This window comes from Polypterus senegalus, chromosome 13 (assembly GCF_016835505.1).
Source record: "Polypterus senegalus isolate Bchr_013 chromosome 13, ASM1683550v1, whole genome shotgun sequence".
Lineage (NCBI taxonomy): Eukaryota > Metazoa > Chordata > Cladistia > Polypteriformes > Polypteridae > Polypterus > Polypterus senegalus.
The window spans coordinates 155,082,775-155,107,225 of record NC_053166.1 but is presented as its reverse complement, the minus strand read 5'-3'; the positions used below and the strand labels follow the sequence as shown (position 1 = coordinate 155,107,225).

General features: G+C 46.5%; 1 protein-coding gene across 8 annotated transcripts in view; it reads left to right on the top strand.

Annotated features, from left to right (window-relative positions):
• The first annotated feature begins 2,782 nt into the window (after positions 1-2,782).
• rsph10b (radial spoke head 10 homolog B) overlaps positions 2,783-24,451 on the top strand; it is a 59,499-nt gene continuing 37,830 nt past the window's right edge. The window contains exons 1-15 of one of the 8 annotated variants that reach the window (XM_039773876.1): positions 2,783-3,105; positions 3,882-4,198; positions 4,618-4,693; positions 4,782-4,850; positions 8,237-8,410; positions 12,044-12,129; positions 12,263-12,383; positions 12,461-12,637; positions 14,683-14,824; positions 15,058-15,221; positions 15,319-15,508; positions 15,600-15,708; positions 18,621-18,700; positions 18,795-18,943; positions 21,966-22,073. In XM_039773876.1, the coding sequence (XP_039629810.1) occupies positions 3,957-4,198; positions 4,618-4,693; positions 4,782-4,850; positions 8,237-8,410; positions 12,044-12,129; positions 12,263-12,383; positions 12,461-12,637; positions 14,683-14,824; positions 15,058-15,221; positions 15,319-15,508; positions 15,600-15,708; positions 18,621-18,700; positions 18,795-18,943; positions 21,966-22,073 (1,887 nt within the window). In that variant the 5' untranslated portion in view covers positions 2,783-3,105; positions 3,882-3,956. The other 7 variants (XM_039773878.1, XM_039773877.1, XM_039773872.1 and 4 more) reach the window with 7 other exon arrangements.

Here is a 24,451-nt window from a genome sequence, read left to right as displayed (position 1 = left end):
GCGCTATAAAGGCCTCTGGCCATAGGTGCTGAAAGTCCTCCGTGCTGTTGTGTCAGAGGGAAGATGTGCAGCGTTGTTCATAATGGCTGTCATTCTGTCCTATGCCACTACCACCAGCACCCCATAATTGAGCCTGCCTTCTTCATTTTTGAATTAATTTATTTCATAATTCTGTATGAGAGACGGTTATTTTGTGTCTTGTACTGTTATTCTGAACCTTTGTCTGCCTCACTTCTGTTCATGGCAAGCTTTTAAATAATCTTTAACTCCTGTTAATTTGCAAAATAGCGTCTATGGAAAAGAGAGAAGAAGGAACATCGTACAATCAGGTATTACTTTTTTGCTCTGATATACTTTGTTAATCTGGGGTGGGGTGGGCAGATTGTCTATTTGCATGACCTATGGGGGTCAGAATGCAGGGTCAGGCATTGACCAGCGCCCCCTGGAGCAACTTTTCAGTTTAAGGTAGTTTGAAGTGCGATTTGAAGATTTGGTGTTATCTTTATGGAAATAATTTCATTTTCACCATCAGTGACCAACTGCATTTGAAAAACAAAATACAAAATTACGAGGTGTGATAAAAAAAAATAAATATGGTGAATATTCAAATAAAACAAAATGTGTTACAGTAAAAGACACGTTGCTGTTAATCCCCCCTCCCCTCAAATTACTCCCCATCTCTTTGAACACACATAGCCCATTGTTCTTGCCACTTTCTGAAGCAGTTCTTTTTTGTGAGCGTCTCCACTTGCAGACTGCAACTTCCATGCATCGAGTTAATCGAGTTTAGCAATGAGGAACACTGCCACCTATCATTTGTGGAAATGAACTGCTCCTGGCATGCCCTTTTGTTCAGTTCATCCATCATGGCCTCATGCCCGGGTAAGAATCCATTCTTTATTCCAGACAGGATGCCTGTCCTTCCTCCCTGGCACCTACAACTATTAAGAGGTGCTTACACCGACACTTTAGCTATGATCAGCTAGTTCTGTGCTGGGTTACAAGGTACAAAACAGGCTTCCTTATTTAACTTGAACCTTTGGTTTCTCTTAAGTTACGATTTGATTTAAAGAAGTTAAGCTTTTTTTATTCTGCTTATTAACATGCTAAGTATAAAAAAAGACTGCCAGCGAGTCTAGCTTGGTGTCTGATGCTCTTCTCCAATAAGCCAGTTACGTGGGCCACATGGCTCTCTGACTGACAGAGAAAAAAGAGAATTGACTCCTCATTAGTCAGCCGAGGCTCTCAGAGGAGATCAGGCCCTTTAGTCCCAGCATGCACTTGGTTAATACTGCCACACACATATTCTAGAGCGTGAGGTCTGGCAGACTGTGGGACTCGGTGGCGATTTACACACCTCGATACCTTCGCCTCAATACCTACTCAGCGTTCTTTGGGCGTCGTGTTGTGCCATCTTCTTGAGCTCCCTGGTAACTCTGTAATTGTAGATTTTCGTGTTTTATCAGTTTTTTATAACTATCAGGAAACATGTGGACCTCTGAACCTCAAATACACATGGTGGGTTCATACAGAGCAAGCCGAACTTTTCTGTTTTGGCAAGACAGTGCATTGTTTTTGCCATGAAAAATTAAAGCTTCATGGCGATCACATTGGAGATGTAACTTTCCAAGGGTAGTGCTAGTCAATACAAATCTCTCTTTTGTTCTTGTTTGTGTTTTCTGGATCCTGTATTAATTGGTGATGCGCCTGACGCTCAGCAGATGTTGTTGCTCTTCATTTTACCTTCTTCATTCTTTACAATGCATTCAAAAGTACTCAGACCCCCTTCACTTTCTGCACACTTTTTATGGTGTAGATTTAATTTTAAATAGATAAACCTGTTGTTTTTGCCCATCAATCTACACTTATTAACACATAATTACAAAGTGAATGCATGTTTTCAGAAAGTTCTCTCATTCATACAGTAGAAGTATTCAGACCCTTAATTCAGTATTTTGTAAAAGTCCCTTTGGCAGCTTTGACTCGTCTCAGGTGAGTCCCTACAAGCTTTGCACACCTGAATTTGGACAGTGTGTCTCATTCGTCCTGTCAGATCCTCTGAAACTCCATTAGATTGGAAGGGAAGCATCTGTAAGCTGCCATCTCCAGGCGTCTCCTCACATGCTCTACGGGATTCAAGTCTGGGCTTTGGTTTGGCCACTCAAGGACACTCCAGCATTGTCTTGGCTGTGTGCTTCAGGGCATTGTCATGTTGAAAGGTGAAGCAATATGGGACTCTACCACAGGACCTGTGGGGCATTTAGCTAAACTCGGTGCCACTGTGCTACCATTTAAAGCAGTATCTGCTTTCGCTAATTTAATCCATAAAGTAAAAAAAATATGTGCATTTTCATCAGATATAACACAGAATGCCATTTGGGAGGTGCAGTTAATTATCATTTATGTGAAAGCGTAACATGCAGTTGGCATTGTGTTTCCTCATGATGGCTTGGTCACTACGTACATTTTCTGTGTGGGGTCTGGCTGTTCACCACTGGCATTCAATTTTCATTCCCTCAGAGTTAAAAGAGATGTAGTCCAATGTTTAGTGAATATTCCTCACTGGCGGTTCAGGTGGACATGTGACGCGTGCGTTGTATGAAATTATGTCCTGTTCCAGTTAGTTTACATTTAATTAGAACATTTGAGATGCAATTTGTTCCACATTTCCAGGTGGAGCACAGGCAGGTGAAGTGACTTGTTCATGGTCACACACTGTCATTTGAACCCACAACGTGAGGGTTTGAAGTCCAAAGCCTTAACCACAACGCAACGCAATCCTAGTTCTTGAACTGCACTGGAATAGGTTTCAGTAGGTTTAATTATCAATTAAATTTCTGGATTTCTATAAAAAAATTTAATAGATTTATCAAATATAGCTTGGGAATAATTACCGGTAAATTATAATGTTATAAAAATATTATACTCTATTATAATTATAAAATTTCAATTTGAAATACGCAATACCAAGAAAACGCGTTCTTCCTGATTTTGGTCCTTGTCGCGCACAGTTTTTGAGTGCATAAAAGGGGCTCAAAGGCACACAAGTACGATACGATGTGCCGTTGGGAAATACGTGACACGGAATAAAATAATTTAGAAATCGTAAGCTGCCATTTTAGATTGTTTGCTTTATACCAAAATAATGAAAGTGTAAACAGCGGAAAACGCGTTCACGTGCAGTTTGTCCCTCTGGACGCCTCTTACTCGAGCCCTGTTTGGGCTTCCTTGGCAACGGAGCTGTTGCTGTGTCGCTATTGCGAGAGAGCGGACTGATGTGCGGCTTCACGTTTTCCTGGCAGCTTATTTCCAGACTGAACTGCATAAAAACTGACAGTGCATTTTCACGCCTTTGCGAGCTAAATCGTTCGATTCCAGACAGGTGTGTAAAAGAATGGATATTTAAAACATTTAGCAATCATTTACTACCAATAACGCTATTCTTTCAAGTCAACAAGCCGCCACGATTTGTGTCCGGTCTTCTGGGGCCACAGCCAAGTTAGTGCATGCGCAAATGTGAACTGGAAAGCTGCTGTCCAACAGAGGTACCAGCTGGGAAAGCGGTGCCATGGTGGTGGTCAACATCGCTGTCAGCATCATAGATGTGAGGGAAGGTCCTGACACGATGTAGTTCTGCTGGTGACTCGCTCGATCCCTTTATTGTTCTCGTATTCTGTAACCGTGGAGTTTTCATAGTCGTATGCCAGATTTCGGTTGGTATGCACTCCTGCTGGCATTGATCTGGGTGCTTGATTATCCAGTTCTGTTTTTTCCCACCTAGGAAGAACTCTTCATGCCGTCCTTTCCCACTCCCTCTTAAAACGTGCTGTTTAGGTCTTCGTTTCTCATTTCTTTACGTTTTACCTTTGTCCTCGTTTCAGTCTTTCAACAGACTTGAAGAAGAACTATCTAGACGATCACTGCCGACTCGCATCCATCCTTAACGTCTAGAGAAGATGGCAAAAGGAGCCAAGAAGAAGAAACAGGACAAAAGCCCAGAGGTACCACTCGGCAAAGCTCTGGACAGCAGCGTCAGCGTGACGTCGGAGTCGGGGCTCCCGCTGACGCCGTCCGTCCCAGAGGAGGAGGAGCCTGCGGTCGGCCCTGCAGAGTCCCCGCCAGATGTTGTGCCGCCTCCGGTAGAACCGCCACGGGAGCTCTCGGAGGAACCCCTTCTCTCCCAGCTCATCGTGGAGCGGTAAGCCTCTTGCCCCTGATTGGGTCCTCTAGCATTTCTTTTTACGTCCTGAATTGGAATGCCTGTACCTTTTGGGGACTGCATTTCACATGGGCGGTGCAGCGGTTAACGCTGCCTTCATGTTTCCGGTGTTCCCACTTTTACACTGTGTCAGTGTGGATCTTCATTCATTTTCAAGCCACTGATGTGGGTTAATTGTTACATCAAGCGTGGATGTGGACTGGAGTCTGTCTTAAGATGGACTGACATCTAGTCCAGGTTTGGTTCCTGCTTTGAACAGAGACATGAAGGTTAGGAAATGGAAGGATGGACGGACATTTCCCAGTATACACTCTCAAAGTATCAATTACACTGTTTTATATAGCGCCTTTCATGATGGATACTATACAAGTTTATGTAATTCCCTTTGCCTTTTGCAGCTACGATGGCGGGATATCACGTGGACTGTATGAGGGGGAAGGAACGGCCTGGTTCCAGGGTGGCCACACATACCAGGTGGGATTTGCTCTCCATAAAGACGTGTGTTGGTGACCCTCCAGTAGGACACGCCTTGTTCACCTGTTCCTCTGTGCTTGCCTTTTAGGGGACGTTAGCTGGGGGTCTGATGCACGGAAGAGGCTCCTTCACCTGGAGTGATGGGACAAAATATGAGGTGATGGGTCAATGAGCAGAGCGGCTGTGTGCAAGGCCAGTCAGATGGGGTTGCTCAGGTTTACATAATTTTGCCTAAATATTATCTGGGGGTGAGATGGGTGTATCAATAGTCTCTATTAGTTGCACCGACTTTATTTTATAGAGTGCCTTTTCGTAGTTTTACTACAGTTATTTCTGGATTTACAATATGAGCTCTGGAAAGTGAAGGGAATCTCTCAAGTCATGTTGTCTTTAGTTACAACTCCGGCCACGAGGGGGCGTAGCACTCACACGCTTTCACTACTGCGAGCGCTGGGCGCTGAGGAAGAAGAAAAAGAGCAGGCAGATGAAGAAGAGGAGTAAAAAGTGGACGTCATCTGCTTTTGTGATTGATATAACAGTTTGAGGGCACTTTACAGACGTGGTTTCCGTGTTTCGATACTCCTAAGCCGCGCTGCCTGCCTCACTTCACACGTGCAGTTTGCGCCCTCAACACCCAGGGGGCTCACCTTCTGCTCAGAGCCTAACATGGGCCGCTATCACACATGAAAAGCTCAATCTGAAATAAATAAATAGAAGGTATGAAAACCAATATATGAAGTAGATGAGCATGAATGGCACATATGATATGAAATAGATACGTTTGAAAGGCACTGTATAAAATTAATAGATAGGCATGAACGGCATTGTATGAAATAAACATCCATCCATCCATCCATTGTCTAACCCGCTGAATCCGAATACAGGGTCACGGGGGTCTGCTGGAGCCCATCCCAGCCAACACAGGGCACAAGAATAAGAATTTCTAGGAAGATAAACAATGAATTTACAATTTAGTATTTCGTTTCGTCGTCAATCCGAATGCGTTCTTGCTCTGTGCAGAAAACATCCCCACCTGCCACTTGTGCACACCACTGCTTCTGGTTTTCGCAGCGGAAATATATGAAACTGATAATCAGAACACGGCTTCTCAGTGCAGCGTCTATACGATATTCTTGTCTAGTGGATGCTTATAAATAATTACATCCATCCATTTTCTAACCCGCTGAATCCGAACACAGGGTCTGCTGGAGCCAATCCCAGCCAACACAGGGCACAAGGCAGGAACCAATCCCGGGCAGGGTGCCAACCCACCGCAGGACACACACAAACACACCCACACACCAAGCACACACTAGGGCCAATTTAGAATCGCCAATCCACCTAACCTGCATGTGGGAGGAAACCGGAGCGCCCGGAGGAAACCCACGCAGACACGGGGAGAACGGAAGCGAACCACCGTGCCGCCCATGAAATAAACAGATGAACATAAAAGAAACTATATGAAAAAGATGGATGAGCACGAAATGAACTTGAATGATATAGTTTGATTTATATATACAGTAGATGATTAGATAGTTGGATAGGCATGAAATGCACTATATGACATATATAGGTGTCAAAGGTATCTGTGTGGGAAGGATCTATATGAAATAAATAGACAAGAATGGAAGACATTATATGAAATAGATAGATGAACATAAAAGGTGCTATATGAAATAGCTAGACAGATGTAAAAGACACTACAAGAATTAGACAGAGAAGCATAAAAATCACTATATGAAATAGATTGATAGATAGGCATGAAAGGGACTGTATGAGACAGACAGACAGACATAAAGAGATGTGAAAGACACTATATGAAATTAACAGGTGTTTAAGAATAGATATATTAATTTCTTTGTAATTGAATATTGATTTTAGATGGATAGGTATGAAAGGCACTATATTACAAAGATATAGGCATGGAAGGATCTATATGAAATAGATGTGCATGAAAGGTATTAAATGAAAAAGACAGATAGGTGTGAAAGGCAATATACAAAATAGATACAGATAAGCATAAAAGGCACTCTATGAAATAAGTAGATGAATATGAAAGGCGTTATATGAAATAGGTAGATAGATGTGAAAGGCACTGTATGAAATAGATAGGAATGAAAAGTACAATTTGGGATAGGTGATGAGCATGAAAGGCACTTTATGAAATAGGTAGATAGGTTTGAAATGCACTAAGTGGAATGGATAGACAGATGTGAAATGCAATACAAAAATAGATAAGCATAAAAGTCACTATATGAAGTACATAGATTGATAGATTGTGGTGGGCTGGCGCCCTGCCCGGGGTTTGTTTCCTGCCTTGCGCCCTGTGTTGGCTGGGATTGGCTCCAGCAGACCCCCGTGACCCTGTAGTTAGGATATAGCGGTTTGGATAATGGATGGAGGGATAGATTGATAGATGACAGGCTCTATATGAGATTGATAGACATAAATTGATGCAAAAGGCTCCATATAAAGTAGATAGATAGGAATGAAAGGCACTATATGAAACTGATAGATCGTTAGACATGAAAGGCATTATATAATAGATGGATGGATGGATGGATAGGTCTGAAAGACACAACATAAAGACATTAAGACTTTATGAAAGCCCAGTAAAATACAAAGAAAAAAACAGCCTCTTTTTGGTCCCACTTCTTGTAACTTCACTTACCTTTTCTCTCCATCAGGCTGGCCAGTTGCTCAGCTGATCCCATCTCAATGCTTTTTTAAGCCTATTGAGGTCTCCATGAGTTGGTTGATTATTTCAGATTTTCACAATCTTTTGTGGGTGGCATGGTGGCGCAGTGGGTAGCGCTGCTGCCTCGCAGTAAGGAGCCCTGGGTTCGCTTCCCGGGTCCTCCCTGCGTGGAGTTTGCATGTTCTACCCTTGTCTGCGTGGGTTTCCTCCCATTGTGCATTGGTGATTCTAAATTGTCCCTAGTGTGTGCCCTGCAGTGGGCTGGCACCCTGCCCGGGGATTTGTTCCTGCCTTGCCCCCTGTGTTGGCTGGGATTGGCTCCAGGAGACCCCCGTGACCCTGTGTTAGGATATAGCGGGTTGGGTAATGACTGACAATCTTTTGTATGAGGAGGAGCTGGGTGGATTCCCCTTCTCCACTAGGTGTCGCCAAGTACCCAATTCACTATTTTATTGAGCGGTTTCTGATGGATCGACTTTATGGATGCTTTTGAGAAATCTGAAGACCTGAATTTGGTCACCAGACAGCCGCCTCTTCCCCCGACTGACGAGGGTTTAACTCGCAACAGGACAGTCCCCTTAGTGCTGGATCCATGTTTATAAATGTATTTTCTATTTTCCACACAGAGGTGGCACCTCGGCTCAGTGCTGCACACCGCTTATTCTGTGCCATCTCTTTCTCTTCTCGAATGGTAGGGTTTCCCAGTTCTGTTTTTAGAGGTCAGAGGTCAGGAGAGCAGGGTACTGACCCTCTTTAACTTAACACATGATTCTCTTTTTCCAATTTGGACCACCACTTGCAATACAGGAACCCTTTGACCAATTTGGCCTTTGTGTGCCCTACAGGGTGACTTTGTGATGAACGTCCCGATGGGACAGGGTATCTACAGCTGGCTGGACGGCAGTATCTACGATGGGGAGGTGAAGGATGGAATGCGCCACGGACTGGGGACGTACACTGGGGGCATAAAGCCAGTCTCATACATCGGCAATTGGGTTTGTGGCAAACGGCACGGAAAGGTAAGCAATAAGAGAAATGGACAAAAAAAAAAAACAGATGGGTTGGGGCTAAGCTGCCTGTGAAGTGCCACCATTTATAGTCAAAACATAATAAAATCAAAAGCATAGGAGGACTTTTATAGTCGGTGCCCTCCTTGCAACAGCACCTCCTATGTGTGTCAGACTGTTCTGGATGTGGAGGACCCTGCATGCAACATTTCAGTGACCCTTCTTCAACAGTTTTATTGAAATCTAAGGCTTCGAGATATACCACTAAATCGCACGAGCAGCAACTGGTTTGTGCCTGTCACAATTAGGAGTGACAAACATCATGCAAGTGGTCTTCAAGAAGGCCAGGATCTTCTCTGGACAGTCCATCAAGGGTGTTGATGATTTACAAATGTTTGGAGTTCGCTCTGTGGATGCTGCCAGCTTCCAGACCTGACAAAACCACACGAACAAGCTGGCATTGGACACGACACCAACCCAGGAGAAACTGCTGTCCTCCAGGATACGGGTAGCTGTACTCCAAATGAATGGTTTTGTTGTTGCACTGAAAGCCATGTAATAACACACACGATAGACGATCACGATCTCCTGCCACGCTTTTACATCCAGCGTCTCGTCTTCTTTCTCCTAGCAGCCTCGGAGTGGAGCTGCCCATTGGTACAGTGATCCCAAACTGAAGTCCTGTCATGTAGCACCTGAAACATCTCACTTCAGAGTCAGCTTGCCCTGAAAATCTACCTGCAGGCTTCAACCTGTTGTGGAAAAGGGGGATTACCATAAACCCCTGGCTTGTGCACAAAAGGGCAAAGAAAGAATCTTTAATGAGAACTGACTGTAAATTTATCAGCAGGGGTTACATTTTTGTACCCCCCCCCAACAGGTGATACAGAAGCATTGATCCTATGGGTAAAATGGACTCAGTGATGATTCTTCTGCAGGTTTATCTATCGACACGTTGTTACGACCTTTACTTGCTCTAGATAGTGCAGTTTGATTGTCTTCTCAGTGCTCCGCCAGAGGCCATCAATCGATTGCATTAGGGGCCGATCCAAGGACCTCCAGCCAGTAGTAGCAATGAGAGGTGTGTACAAAGGGCAGGGACTTAATCAATGAGAGCTTATGACCCACGCTTGCTGGGAATTCCTCAATCATGGTAAACCATTACAACCATCATGTGTGGGGTTGAACGGCTTATCCAGGCTTTGTGGTGCAGGACAGACACGCATTGATCCATTCAGTGTGGAAAGCATACAGCCCAGGACATCTAAGGTCATCACAGACCTCTTACTGCTCAGTCTCGTGCATCGCTTATGCAGGATAGGCCTCTCAGAATGTTATTTTGTTACACTTGGCCTTGAATACAACACCCTTGTGGCCATCTCTGCCACATCACACGGCCTGCTGCAAGGATCTTCTGTACGTATAAGTGCGATTAGACCACTGGTGTTGCAAAATAGTTTACACTATTATAACAGCGGATAAATGCTTCTATGGGAACGGAATCTGATGATAGTGAGGATTTACTGTCTTTAACAATATAGAAAACAACAGCAACATACTCAAAAGTTTCTTCCGTATTAGGCAGTTCTAAGTGAATAAGTTTCAAAAAACAAAATCCAAAAGCAGAAAGTAATTAAAAACCAGAGAATCCAACAAACTTCCAGTACTTCTAAACACTCCACACAAACCCAATGATCTCCTGCTCCTGAGCCTTCTCAGCAGACTTAAATAACAAGAGGGAGAGCTTGGGAGTGGTGACATCAGGGTGGCCCTACCTCTTGGGTCTCCACCCATCAAGAACAAGGACCATCTCGGGAGTGGTGACATCAGGGTGGCCCTACCTCTTGGGTCTCCACCCACCAAGAACAAGGACCATCTTGGGAGTGGTGACATCAGGGTGGCCCTACCTCTTGGGTCTCCACCCACCAAAAACAAGGACCATCTTGGGAGTGGTGACATCAGGGTGGCCCTACCTCTTGGGTCTCCACCCACCAAAAACAAGGACCATCTTGGGAGTAGTGACATCAGGGTGGCTCCACCCATAATAAACAAGGAATTACTCAAGTGCTTTTGTCACAGTGGTCCCACCTCTTGGGTTTCCACTCACAAAAGACAAGGAATGATTCAAGAGGGGTGACTCAGAGTGGCTCCACCTATAAAGTAGGAGGAATTACTTAAGAATGATGACATCAGGGTGTGGCCACCTCTTGAGTCTCCACCCACATAGAACAAGAAATGGCTCGGGAGTGGTGATGTCAGGGTGGCTCCACCCACAAAGTACAAAGAGTATCAGAACATTGAAAGTTACAGGACACAATTACTAACTCATAAACAAGCACAACAGAAATGTCATAAAAACCTGAAAAATAATTCAAAAACAATAAAAGGCACAAACACTGGAAAGGAATGTTTCATAGTTTGAGTGTTTTTGACTCTACTGAGGAAGACAGTCTCTCATGTTTCTTTTAGTTTGAACGTCATTTTATTAATTTATTGTTCTGAGGAAAAAAGAGGCAGTACGGGGTCGTGTGTAACAGCGACAACACCACGTTAAAGAATCACTGATTGTTAATGATTGTTATTTTAATGGCCGCAGTGTGTTGAATGAACACCGACTTCCGGTTGCGTTACTTCTTTTACAGCAGGGGCGGGACTTCCGTGACAAAGTGGAGGGGGTGTCACTCAACTTAAGAGGGTCCTCCTCCAATCTGTCGCTGGGAGACGAAGAGAAGTTAGTAGCTGCGTCTCACCCTCGTCTGTCACTATTGTCATTTGTTCAATTTTATTTCGTTCCGCTGGCTCTCTTATGTGCTTGTGGGTTGCTGCAGTTTTGCTCCTGTTGCTTGGCTGGCTTTTCCCCATCGCTAGTGGGCATGTCCCTCATGTTCGTGACCCGGGAGCTCATCGTTACGATTAAATAACAAACCTTTTGTTAAAAAAATGGTTTCTGACTTTCTTCGATTTTAGTCCTGAGCTTTGGCTACAATTCTGTTTGATCTCTCGGTTTCGATGTTTTGTTTCTTTCTCCCAGTTTGCCCATTAAAATCTTTTCTCATTCCACACTGGTATTACAGTCCCCCAGCTTTTCTCATAATTTCCAGCCGCTCTTCGTGTCTGGCACGTTTCATGCTTTGTTTTGTATCGCCTTTGTTGCCAGTTTGTCGCTGGCTTCACTTGGTTATATTGCCTTAATGGGTTGGCATTGCCCCCATGTGTTCACTGTGTGCATCATCATCAACTAGGAACTATTTAAGAGGGGTGTAGATTGGCATGTGACACCTGTCCTCGTCCAAGTTTCCGGATATCGTGTCCTTCAATATCGAGTATCAATGTGCCGAGTTAATCAGATAACAATGGGCAGGCGAAGCCCCTTAAAGCTATTCAGGCTTCTGCTTAATTGTGCCAGAAAACAAAAACTTCAAAATTTAAGTTTTAGCACCATGGAAATCGTTTGCTGTCAGTCCGATGGATATGGAGGAATATTTCGTACAGAATAAACAAATATGGAAATCAATAAATGTATTGTGAATTGTGACCTGTTTGCCACTTCAGCCTGCTGTTCCTTGGGAATGTTTTCTGTCCGCCTTGTGTGACTTCCTCCTTTTTTTTTTCTGGGGCCCTCACGTCACTCTTCTTTGTTTTCAGGGCACCATGTACTATAACCGTGAGAAGACCTCTTGGTACCAAGGAGACTGGGTGAACAACATCAAGGAGGGCTGGGGCACCAGACGGTACGAGGAGATGTTTCTTTTGGCTCAGATTCGTCCCCCTTCTCAACCAGCAGCTCTACCGATGAAGCACCCTGGTCAGCTGTGACCTTTTTTAATAAAAACGTTTAACATCATCTTGTTCTCTTCTCTCAAGGTATCAGTCTGGAAGCATCTATGAAGGACAATGGCAAAACAATGTGCGCCATGGGGAGGGGACGATGAAGTGGCTGGCAACGCATGACCAGTATAGTGGGCAGTGGGACAACGGCATCCAGGTACGACAAGCTGTGCTGACCCCTAGTGTTCGGTCCCAGGTGCCTGCTTATTTCATTCTTTCTTTTCTGGGTCGCAGCACGGCCAGGGGACTCACATGTGGTTCTTGGTGCGGACGCCTGACTCCTTGTACCCAATGCGGAATGCGTACGTGGGCGAGTTTGTGCAAGGCCTTCGGCACGGCTTCGGCAAGTTCTACTACGCCAACGGGACGCTCTACGACGGGGAGTGGCGTTACAACAAAAAGCACGGCCAGGTAAATGGAACAGAAGGCTTTTGGCTTCACTTTACAAATGTGTAAGAAATGACCGTATGCAGGTGGGCAGCATGGTGGTAACGGTGCTCTCTCACTACTCCAAGAGATCTCAGGAGGGCAAAAGGGGAGTAACTGTATGTGTGGTTTGCTCTTCTGGATGCTCCTTTCACTTCCCATACAGGCCAGTCGGGTTCATTTGTAGCAGTCGCCCAATACAGGAACACGATTTCTACACTTCACCACCCGAGACGGTATTTGAAGGATTAAATAGCATTACCATATTCGGTCCTCGGCCCCTCTTGTCCCCTACGTGCGCCCTTAAATATCTGACAAAAAAAAAAAAAATCTGAAGAAAGTGGAACTGGTTAATATCTAGAAATCCACTGATTACATTTACTTGAGTGCTCATTTGTGAACCCCCTTCCCCAGACGCTCTCCCCAGCGGCCAAATCCTAACCCCCAGTTTGACACTGACATAAAGAAAAATAAAAAAAAGAATTGTTCTCAGAGAAAAGAAAAAGAAAGATTTGACGTAGTCCATATATACGGAGAAGAAATCTGCAGTTCAGTTCCTACTGTAGGATGGCGTGAGGAAGCGTGAGGCTTCCCCGCTGGCTGTCACGAAGAAACTCAATCACGAGTCCGACTCGCCAAACGGGAGCCTCTTCTTGGGGATTCCATCCATCCATTTTCTAACCCGCTGAATCCGAAGACAGGGTCACGGGGGTCTGCTGGAGCCAATCCCAGCCAACACAGGGCACAAGGCAGGAACCAATCCTGGGCAGGGTGCCAACCCACTGCAGGACACACACAAACACACCCAGCACACACTAGGGCCAATCCACCTAACCTGCATGTCTTTGGATTGTGGGAGGAAACCCACGCAGACACAGGGAGAACATGCAAACTCCACGCAGGGAGGACCCGGGAAGTGAACCCGGGTCTCCTAACTGCGAGGCAGCAGCGCTACCACTGCGCCACCGTGCCGCCCTTCTTGGGGATTCGTCACACTAATTATTACTTCGGGGTGGCAGGGGCACAGGCACCTGCACAGGGCCGCCACGCCAATATGTATTGAATATAAAACAGAAAGAGAAAATAACGACACAGCTGACAGCTGAAGCGAAGTTAGTGCCAGTGGGCGAGTCGTCTTACAAGTTAATGTTTCACCGAGTTTTAATAAAGTATTAGTGTTGGCGCAACAGTCATAGTGAATATCTGGTCGGAACTCGGATAGGGGACACAAGACATTCGCATACCCATTCTAAGCAAAATGAAGAGATTTCGAGTACACGAATCTGGTTATTCGAAACGAAAGAGAAAGGCGGCTCAGGAGCTTTCATTGCGTCACGGGAAGGAGCCATCATGAACTTTATCATAAGTTAAACGCTTGTGTCAAGAGCACGAGGCGACTATGCAGTGTCTGCAATGGACTTGGCCATCCGCCGTGCATAAGATACCATATTGACATTGGCGGGCGAAGGGGCCACCGATTCTTTCTCTGCCCAGGGTCGCCACGAGCCTAAAGCCGACCCTGGGGGTGGCCACCCACAAATGGCAGATGTCCCTGGGTGACGTCAGATCCTGGCGATTCTTAAAGTGTAGATAGTTGCCTCCCTGCCTTCAGCCTTTTCCTTCCTTCTTTTTTTTTTTTTTCCTCCTTTCCTCTCTCGGCCTTTCCCCTTAAAAAGAAAAATTTCCTGCCAAAATCCCGCTTGGTTGTTATGGTAACATGACGCTGGCAGCTGGAATATTTACCAGACGGGATCCTCCCAGCAGTGGGTAGTCCTCAAAGGTGCCTGAAGGGCTATTTATGGACACCCTCCCGGCCACATTATAAAATGACCGACAGTCCAGAAGTTATCTGGCCTTGCTACAAATTGGTTGCGGTGGGCTGGCGCCCTGCCCGGGTTTTGTTTCCTGCCTTGTGCCCTGTGTTGGCTGGGATTGGCTCCAACTGACTCACGTTACCCTGTAATGACGATATAACGGGTTGGATAATGGATGGATGGTGACTCATTTTTTTTTTTTTTTCCAAATTTTAGGGAAAATTTGTCTTCAAAAATGGCCGACTATTTGAGGGTGAATTTGTTGAAGACCGCATGCTTGAATTCCCCAACTTTTCTATCGATGGGATAAACACCCCGGATATCAGTGGCATACGCACCAGATCACCAGTAGAAGATGGTATGTGTACATAAAAAATGTAACGCTCTCTATAGCGGCTATGGTGACCTCTCTACTATCAGTCAGTGGGCTGCCAGCAGCTGGGAGGCTAAGAGGAAATTCTGCGGGCTCTGTGGCATTAATGGTGGCAGCCACCACAGGTCATTAAATCACAGGAGCCCTCCTGGAGAGTTCATTTCAGTAGGGATGACTCGTGAGACACATCATTCTCAAACTGTCCATCTTTGGCACAGGTGAAAATGTATTGGGGTCCTCATTGATGCTTTCAGAGAAAGCCACCCAGAAAACGCCAAGGATAATGGACAGGCCCTCGCTCCTGGGGTCCGACATTGCTTTGGAGATATCTGGGCTGCTCAAAGCCCTGCCTGATGACAGATTGGGAGAGGAGATGAAACAGGTGACCAGCAGACCCCCTCTATTCCTGGCATTCACAGCAGAGATGACCCGCTCCCCTTGCCCACTTGGACGCCTGTCCCTTTCCTTTACCCTTCCAGGTTGAGTTTGCTGTTCTGAGGCACATCACAGACCTGCGGCAGATCTACGGCGTCTACAGCAGGCTGGGCTACGAACATTCCCCGGATAACACCTTCCTGCTGATCAGGCTGCAGTTCTGGAGGTTCCTCAAAGACTGTGGGATCCACCGCCTGGGCTTGACTGTTCAGGAGCTCGACAGGCTACTCTATGGTGCGATGTCCGCCATGTGCGGGAGGTCAGACTGCCACCGCTGTCCACTGCCACCTGCTTTTCATTTTGTTTTTCTTTTTCATTCTAACAGATGACCAGACAGTGGACGAGACGCATTCGCCCTTTGATCCCATGCTGTTTAGGACGTTTCTGAGCCACATAGTGGTGTTGGCTTACCACCTCCATCACAAAGTAGTCAGGTGAGAGGGAAGCGGGCACAGCTCACACGGGCAGAGAAAGGGTGGACACGTTGTAACAATTACGCTGGGCTCAAAGAGGGCAACGCTACACTCTTATTAACACGCTGGACCTGACCGTTCTGCCAGTTCTGCCCTCAAAGCTTAGCAATGACAAAACCAAAAGGAAACATTGATGGAACAACAGAAGAGAACATTTCACAAACATTGATATATTTTAACTGAACAGTGGCACACTTTTTACTCACTACAGCAGTAAAAACACAATAAAGTCCCCTTTAACTGTCTCTTAAGCAACTGTCCATCCCGTAACATAGACGCTCCCCTAAAACACACCAAATTCCCCCTTTTTGTCCCTGAAAACCCCTCATAAATATACACAAAAGCTCTCAATGTGACTTATATATACAAAATATACAAAATATACAAAAGACGCCCCTGTTCAGGATTGGCACATATAAACTGCTCAATAAAATGAAAGGAGCCATTTTGAATGAGAGCATAGCATCAAGTCAATGGACCTTCTGGGCTGTTGATCGGCTCAGTGAAGTAGCAGAGGGGCCTGTTCGTCGGTTTCAGCTGATTTGGTGCACTAGAGGGGGCAACAATGAGACGACCCCCAAAACAGGAATGAATGGGTTAATAGGTGGAGGGGGGCCACTGACATTTTCCCCTCCTCATCTGTTTCTTCACTCGTTTTGCATTTGGCTACGGTCAGTGTCACTACTGGTAGCATGAGGCCATACCTGGACCCTACAGAGCTGGCACAGGTAGTCCAACTTCTCCAATATGTGACTCCCATTGCCAGAAGGTTTTCTGTGTGTCTCCCAGCACAGTCTCGAGGGCATGGAGGAGATGCAAGGAGATGGGCAGTTACTCTAGGAGAGCTGGACAGGGCCCCTCGTAGAAGGTCCTTAACCCTTCACCAGGACCCACCAGAGGAACAGGATGAGCACTGGCAGAGCCTACAAAATGACCTCCAGCAGGCAGGCCACTGGTGTGAATGTCTCTGACCAAACAATCAGAAACAGACTTTATGAGGGTGGCCTGAGGGCCCAACGTCCTCTAGTGGGCACCGTGGAGCTCGATTGGCATTTGCCATAGAATACCAGAATTGGCAGACGCCCTGTGCTTTTTGCAGATGAGAGCAGGTTCACCCTGAAAGCGTCTGGAGAGGCCTGGAGAACATTATGCTGTTTGTGACATCGTTCAGCGTGACCGGTTTGGTGGTGGGTCAGTGATGGTATATCTGGAGAAGCATATCCATGGAGGGACGCACAGACCTCTACAGGCTAGACAATGGCACCTTGACTGCCATTAGGTATAGGGAGGAAATCCTTGGACCCATTGTCGGAGCCTATGCTGGTGCAGTGGCTCCTGGGTTCCTCCTGGTAAACGACAATGGCCGACCTCTTGTGTTTGCGAGAGGATGAAGGCATTGACACCATTGACTGGCCCCACCGTTCGCCTGACCTCAATCCAACAGAACACCTCTGGGTGAGACATTATGTTTCGGTCCATCCGACGCCACCAGGTTGTACCTCAGACTGTCCAGGAGCTCCGTGATGCCCTGGTCCAGATCTGGGAGGAGATCCCCCAGGACACCATCTCATTAGGACATTGTCGGGCATACAAACTACTGAGTACGATTTGGAGTTGCTGCCATGAAATTGACTCGCCTGCCTGCCTGCCTGCCCCATCATTTTTTCCCTTTGATTTTCGGGGTGTCCCTCTGTTCGTTGATCATTTTCATTTCCATCCTTTCGTTCCTCACACATCACCATATCAGTCCAAATCAGTAGAGATAGCCAGCAGGATTTTTTTTTTTCCATATTGAGATCTGATGTGTTTTCAAAGTGTGCCTTTAATTTTTTTGAGCAGTTTATATATCTATATATTTACACAAATCCAGTCCAAAGGGTTATCATCCATGAAGGAAGGAGAACTGTGTGATGAGGGCAATCAGATTGGGAAGGGATCGAGGGAAGATGGATGACGGCGCTAAAAAAAACGTCACAGATCTCACCCTCCGAAATCGGCAATCCAAGCCTAAGGACAGTCTTAAGGAAGAAAGAAACAAGGCGCACAGGTGGCCACCTCACTAACGTCGTCCCAGCGTTCCGGGCGAGACGTTTCTACTTTTTTTCCCTCTGCGCCGATAGTGTCCGTTCTATTTTCCCTTGCAACGCACGATGACTATTCCTTCTCCCGGTCATTTCCTTCTCGCCGATTTTAAATTCTCCGCTCCGACCCTTCATTGGCTGTGTTTTTGTCGGCCTTCCAGATCCCACCCAATGCCAACAATCACAGCCTGACCCGAATCTGAGAGGAAGCCCCCCAGGCAGTGACGAAAAGCACACAAAAGACAGACAAGACACAATGCAACACACACAGGTTAGGTGGCAGTGCTACAGCGAGTGGCTGGCACAGAAATCACACAAGGCTGCTGAGTCTGTGAGGTGTGGCGCTTACGTTAGGTCCCACGCTGCCATTTCAGTACAGCACGTCGCAAACCACCCCGTCGATGCCACAGTGAGGGGGTGGCACACTGCTGTCTGACTGCGGGGTCATCGGGCCACAGTGCTGAGGTGACACGCTGCCATCAAGCCACGGGGATGACTTCACATAAAGACATCAGACTATGGTACCCTGGTCAGGTTGCCAGCATTGGACTACACTGCAGAGGGCACATTGTGCTGCCAGGCCACAGTTCTGAGGTCACTTTGGTTACAGTGTTGAGGTCACACAAAGCCACTGAGCCACGTTCCATTTGAAGATGGTTCACAGAGCTCTCAAAGTTCCACTGGCTCTAGTGCGGAGGTCATTTGCTGCTGCCACCCCGTTGTCACCTAGGACTCGGTGCTTTGCTGCTCCGCTGCCGAGAATCGTGACTGTCACCTTTTGTCTCATTGCAGCGGTCCCAGTGCCGTTTTAGCTTCCTGTTTCTCTAAACTAATGGAGGACAACGTCCTTCCGAAAGCAAAGCATGTAGAAGGTGAGTAGTGGGACGTGTGGGGAATACGTGGGCATCCTGGTGGCAGCCACTTCCCTAGTCTTCTCCTGGCTGCTCTTTTCTGTTTCTGCCACAGGCAGCTTTTTTAAAAATCACCAGCACACCGTCATTGCTGTCAACTACATTGAAAAGTGCTGGGAGATCTACAGGGCCTGGTGTGAGCAGAGCTCCACGACGTGGAGGAAGGACTCCATACGCATCAGGGACTTCATGTGGCTGCTCAGGGTGAGTGTCACCTACTCTTCTATTCATTTAATGCACTAAAATTCCATTTTTGACCCTAAAACTGCAAAGAATATTTTGTCTTTGGGCTGATCACTGGAGATAGCATCTGTCCTTCACTGCTTCGCCACTAGATGGCAGCAGGGCATCCACCTGAATCGGCTCAATGACTCCAAAGTGACCCCGGTGTCCATATCTAGGACTGCTGCATGTCCTGTATCTGACACTGCAAAGATGTGCGCTGGCACGGCACCCCGTGACAACGTAATGGAATGAATGGGTGAAGAAAACTGATGGATGGATCGTTCTCCACTAGGTGGCAGTAATACATTCTGGAACTAGAACTGCTCTATTAGTTGAGTGGTGAGAGAATAAAGTACCTGATCTTTGTTTGACCACTAGATGGCAGTAATGTGTTTGAAATAGCCATCCATCTTCCTACCCCGCGTATCTAGAGCAGGGCTGTGGAGCAGCTGGAGCCTTTCTGAGTGATCATTGGTGGGCACAAGGCAGGGACCACCCATAGACAGGACACCAGTCCATATCAGGGTGAGCACACACACACACACACACAGACACACACACATCAGGACCAACTTAGAATCATCCTAAAAATGAACCTGCCTGTTATCATGGAAAAAGAAAAGAAATCCCTAGCTTTCTTTTTCCACTGGATGGCAGTAACATGCTTTTGAACTATAAACTCAATTAGTTTATCCATCCATCCATTATCCAATCCGCTATATCCTAACTACAGGGTCACGGGGGTCTGCTGGAGCCAACACAGGGCACAAGGCAGGAAACAAACCCTGGGCAGGGCGCCAGCCCACCGCAGCAATTAGTTTATTGGAGGGAAAAAAATGTACCTAGTATTTATTTGTCCACTAGATGGCAATAGCATGTATTTGTAGTCAAACTGGTGAAAGAAAATCTACCAGATTTTTCTTCTTCCACTAGATGGCAGTAACACGTGTTTGAAATATCCATCCATCTTCCAGACCCTCTTAATCCAGAGCAGGGCTGTGGGGCAGCTGGAGCCTATCTGAGTATTCATCAGGCAGGAATGACACCTGGACAGGACGCCAGTCCATCTCTGGGTGAACTCGCAGACACACATCAGGGCCAGGTTAGCATCACCAGTTCACACATCATAGAACTACGGTGTTAGTGTATTTGGGGAGGTTAGGAACGGGGGAATTATCTGCAGCTGGAGCTTTTCTGAGTGATTATCGGTAGGGACAAGGCAGGGACCACCCATAGACAGGAAACCAGTCCATGTCAGGGTGAGCACACACACACACGTCAGGGCCAGGTTAGCATCACCAGTTCACACATCCTAGAACTACTGTGTTAGTGTAATTGGGGAGGTTGAGAATGGGGGAATTACCTGATCTTTGTTTGTCCACTAGATGGCAGTAATGTGTTTGAAATATCCATCCATCTTCTTAAGCCTGGTTGTCCAAAGCAGGCCTGCAGGACATCTGAAGCCTAACCCAGCAAGCATCGGGTACAAGGCAGGAATAGTCTCGGGTTTGGGGGTGGGGGTGCGCCAGTCCATCATATGATGAAACCCCCCCCTCCCCAACATCCACACCCACACCTACAAACATATCAAGGCCAATTTAGCATCCTGATTAAACCAACATAGAACTACTGTGGTACTGTACCTGATCATTGCTTGACCACTAGATGGCAGTAACGTGTTTGAATTTTAAATACAGCACAGTCAGTTAAATGGGAGCAGGTTGACCGGATTTTCTATTTATTTTTTGTGTTGGTGGTATTAACACATCTGTGAACTTCAAATATGTTTTGTCTTAAAAGGAAAAAAAAAATCCTATCTTTCTTTTTCCACAAGGTGGATGAGACATGTTTTTGAACTGTAAATTGGAATGCTGTAATGGGAGCAAAATATTGTGCATGGCTTTTATTTGTCCACTAGATGGCAGTAACAAGTTTTTGAATTTAAAATAAAGCGTTGTTAGTCAAAAGAGGCGAAAGAAATCTACCAGATGTTTCTTCTTTCACTAGACAGCAGTAACGTGTTTTTTACTTTCAACTGTTCTTAGTGTAACAGACTGGCACGATGGAGGAGCTTCTTTTTTGCTCTGGATGGTGGTAGCATTTTAAAAAATTTTAAAGACTAGGGTGTTCTACCGTGTTAGCCATTATGATTGTAGCGAGAAGTCGAGTAAAATGACCCCTTTTATTGGCTAACAAAAAAGATTACAATATGCAAGCTTTTGAGGCAACTCAGGGCCCTTCTTCAGGCAAAGATGCAACTTATTTTTAAATTTAATTTTAAAAATACCTCATTTTTAGTCAAACAGGGTGATAGAAATCTACGAGATGTTTCTTCTTCCACTAGATGGCAGTATCATTTTTTAATTTAAAATATTGCATTTTTAGTCCAGCAGAATGAATGAAATCTACCAGATGTTTCCTCTTCTCCACTAGAGGGCAGTAACGGGTTTTTAATTTCAACTCTCCTTAATGTAACAGCCTGGTCCAATGGAGGAGCTTCTTTTTTTCTCCACTAGAGGGCAGTGTCATTTTTTAATTTAACGTGTCTGACAGATCATTTCAGCGGCTCCCAGTAAGTTATACCCGACTGGCACAATGGAGCAGCAGTAAGCATCAGTGCCTCGTGGATCAAGTCCTGTCTTTATGAGGGCATCATGCCCTCGTTGTGCTTGTGGTGGTACTTTGGTTCGCCTGTCCCATCCCCAGACACGTGCAAGTTGTGTGAACTGGTGATTGGCCCGAGTGAGCGGGTCCCGTAACCGCCTGGCAGGGCACCCCATCCTGGGCTGTTTGTTGTTTGTAGTCTGCACTCCCTAACTTTTAGGAGATTATTGCTTTAGTGTCTCATATACAGTTGTGCTGATGAGCACTTCGCCCCTCTCAATATGCTGTGTTATTCGTATTAACAAACGTCATCAAATCTTTGCTTTTTAAGAGCGAGGGCAGCAGTGTCTTTGCCTTCCATTCTTCACCAGTCCGCTTTGCTGTTCTCCTCTCGCAGGACCTCGATTTATTCACACCAGAGCTGACGCCCAAGAGATTTGTGGAAATCATCGTTGAAGACATCCCCAGCGTTTATAATGGAGAGTACAGCAATCTGGAGGCTGAGGTAGGACTTACGCTCCATAACAAGCGAGTGATGGGATCTTCGTGTTCACCGATGGTGGCGCTGCATTAAACTGCGGCCAAGCCACGTCTGGAGTTGGCATTCTGTATCTGAAACGTGGCCGATAATTCAATGCACGTCCATGTGAGGGCAGCAAGGCGGCACAGCACTCGGACTCCGGCTCCATTCTCGGCTGCTTTGCCGGCGGTGTGGGGTTTGCATGTTCTCCCCATGTCCGCATGCCATCATTTTAGACTGACTGTTGGATTTCCTTCTTTAAGCTCGGCCCCCATGTGTGTGGGTCCCCCCAGTGCCAACCTATAAGTCAAAATTCAAAACCTGCAGAACATCATTCCTTCATTTACCACAGCAATTAAAGTTCAGCATTTCGGCGCTTATGTGCCACGTTGCATGCCCCGTACGAAGTTCTGATGTTTTTCTTTCTTCCATCCATCCATTATCCAACCTGCTATATCCTAACTACAGGGTCACGGGGGTCTGCTGGAGCCAATACAGGGCACAAGGCAGGAAACAAACCAAACCCCGGGCAGGGTGCCAGCCCACCACAGTGTTTTTATTTCTTGCGGTTTGTAAAGACTCAGTCGTGTGAAACTTGACAGGCAGGCCATTTAACGACAGCCCCATTCAACGTTCTCTGACCAGGATTGGCCAATCTGAATGTCACATGACTAGAGTGCCGGCCCACACTTGTCACCTATTGGACGACCCGCTTGTTTGTAAATCAGAATGACAGGCGGGTCGTTCACCAGTCAGCTCCTCGAGTTCCCCGGTTGTGCCCGGGCCTTCGACTGCCTGCGGACCCCGAGACGTTGATAAGGAAGCCGCAGCTCCTCGTTTTTTTAGGATGGCAAAGACTGCGACCGAGCGAGCCAACGGCAGAACAGAAAACGCAGGCGTGTGCGGCTGCCAATGCAAAAGTAAAGTTGAGGACATCGATAAAATCGAGTCGAAATTTTAAACGTACAAATGCTGAGGATCGACTGTACAATGAAGTTATGGCCACTTATAGTAGCAGATGATGGCAAAAAAGTGACTCTAAGTGAGTGTGGGGGGATGACGTGGTGCCCCCTGCTGGGCTCATTCCTCTGTCTGTCCGGACTCTGGCAGTAAAAGCCAAAGACTGGGTGGACGGTGTGGCCTGCTGGGACCCGCGACTCAAATGAAAGCCAAGTTGGCCAAACACGCTCCCCGGCCACTTTATTAGGTACATCTCGCTAGTACCCAGTTGGTCTCCCCCGTTGTCTTCAAAACTGCCGTCATTCTTCATGGCACCGATTCATCAAAGTGCTGGAAAACCTCCTCAGGGTTTGTGGTCCATATCGACATGATGGCATCACGCAGTTGCTGCCGATTTGTCCATGATGTGAATCTCCCGTTCCACCACATCCCATCGGTGGTCTACTGAATTGAGATCTGGTGACTGTGGAGGCCATTTGAGTCCAGTGAACTCGTTGTCATGCTCAAGCCATCAGTTTGAGATGATCTGAGCTTTGTGACATGGCGCGTTACCCTGCTGGACGTAGGCATCAGAAAATGGGGACATAAAGGGATGGACATGGTCAGCAACAATACTCAGATAGGCTGTGGCATTTATACGAGGCTCAATTGGTACTGAGGGGCCAATGTGTGCCAAGAAAATACCCCCACAGCATCACAAGCACCAGCCTGAACTGTTGGTACAAGGCAGGATGGATCCCTGCTTTCACGTTGTTGACCCCACCATCTGAATGTTGCAGCAGAAATCGAGACAACCAGGCAACGTTTCTCTGATCTTCTGTTGTCCAATTTTGGTGAGCCCGTGTGAATTGTCTCCTCAGTGGCCTGTTCTTAGCTGACAGGAGTGTCACCCACTGTGGTCTCCTGCTGCCGTAGCCCACCTGCTCTAAGGCTTGATATGTTTGTTGTGTGTTCAGAGATGCTCTTCTGCACACCTCAGTTCCTGTGGTCTTTCTGTCAGCTTAAACCAGTCTGGCCATTCTCCTCTGTCATTTTCACCAGAGACCTGCCCCTCACTGGGTGTTTTCCCTTTTTTGGACCACTCTCTGTAATCCCTGGAGATGGTTGTGTGTGGAAATCCCAGTAGACCAGCAACTTCTTAAATACTCAGAGCAGCCCATCTGGCAGCAGCAGCCACGTCACGTTCAAAGTCACTTCAGTCGCCGTTCTCCCCCATTCTGTTGCTCGGTTTGAACTTCAGCAGGTGGTCTTGACGAGGTCTACAGGCTGAAACGCATTGAGTTGCTGCCACGTGATTGGCTGATTAAATATTTGCTTTAACAAGCAATTGAAGAGGTGTACCTGATAAATTGGCCAGCGAGTGTAAAAAACAAAAGGTTTTATGAGAGCAGAAATGTAATAAA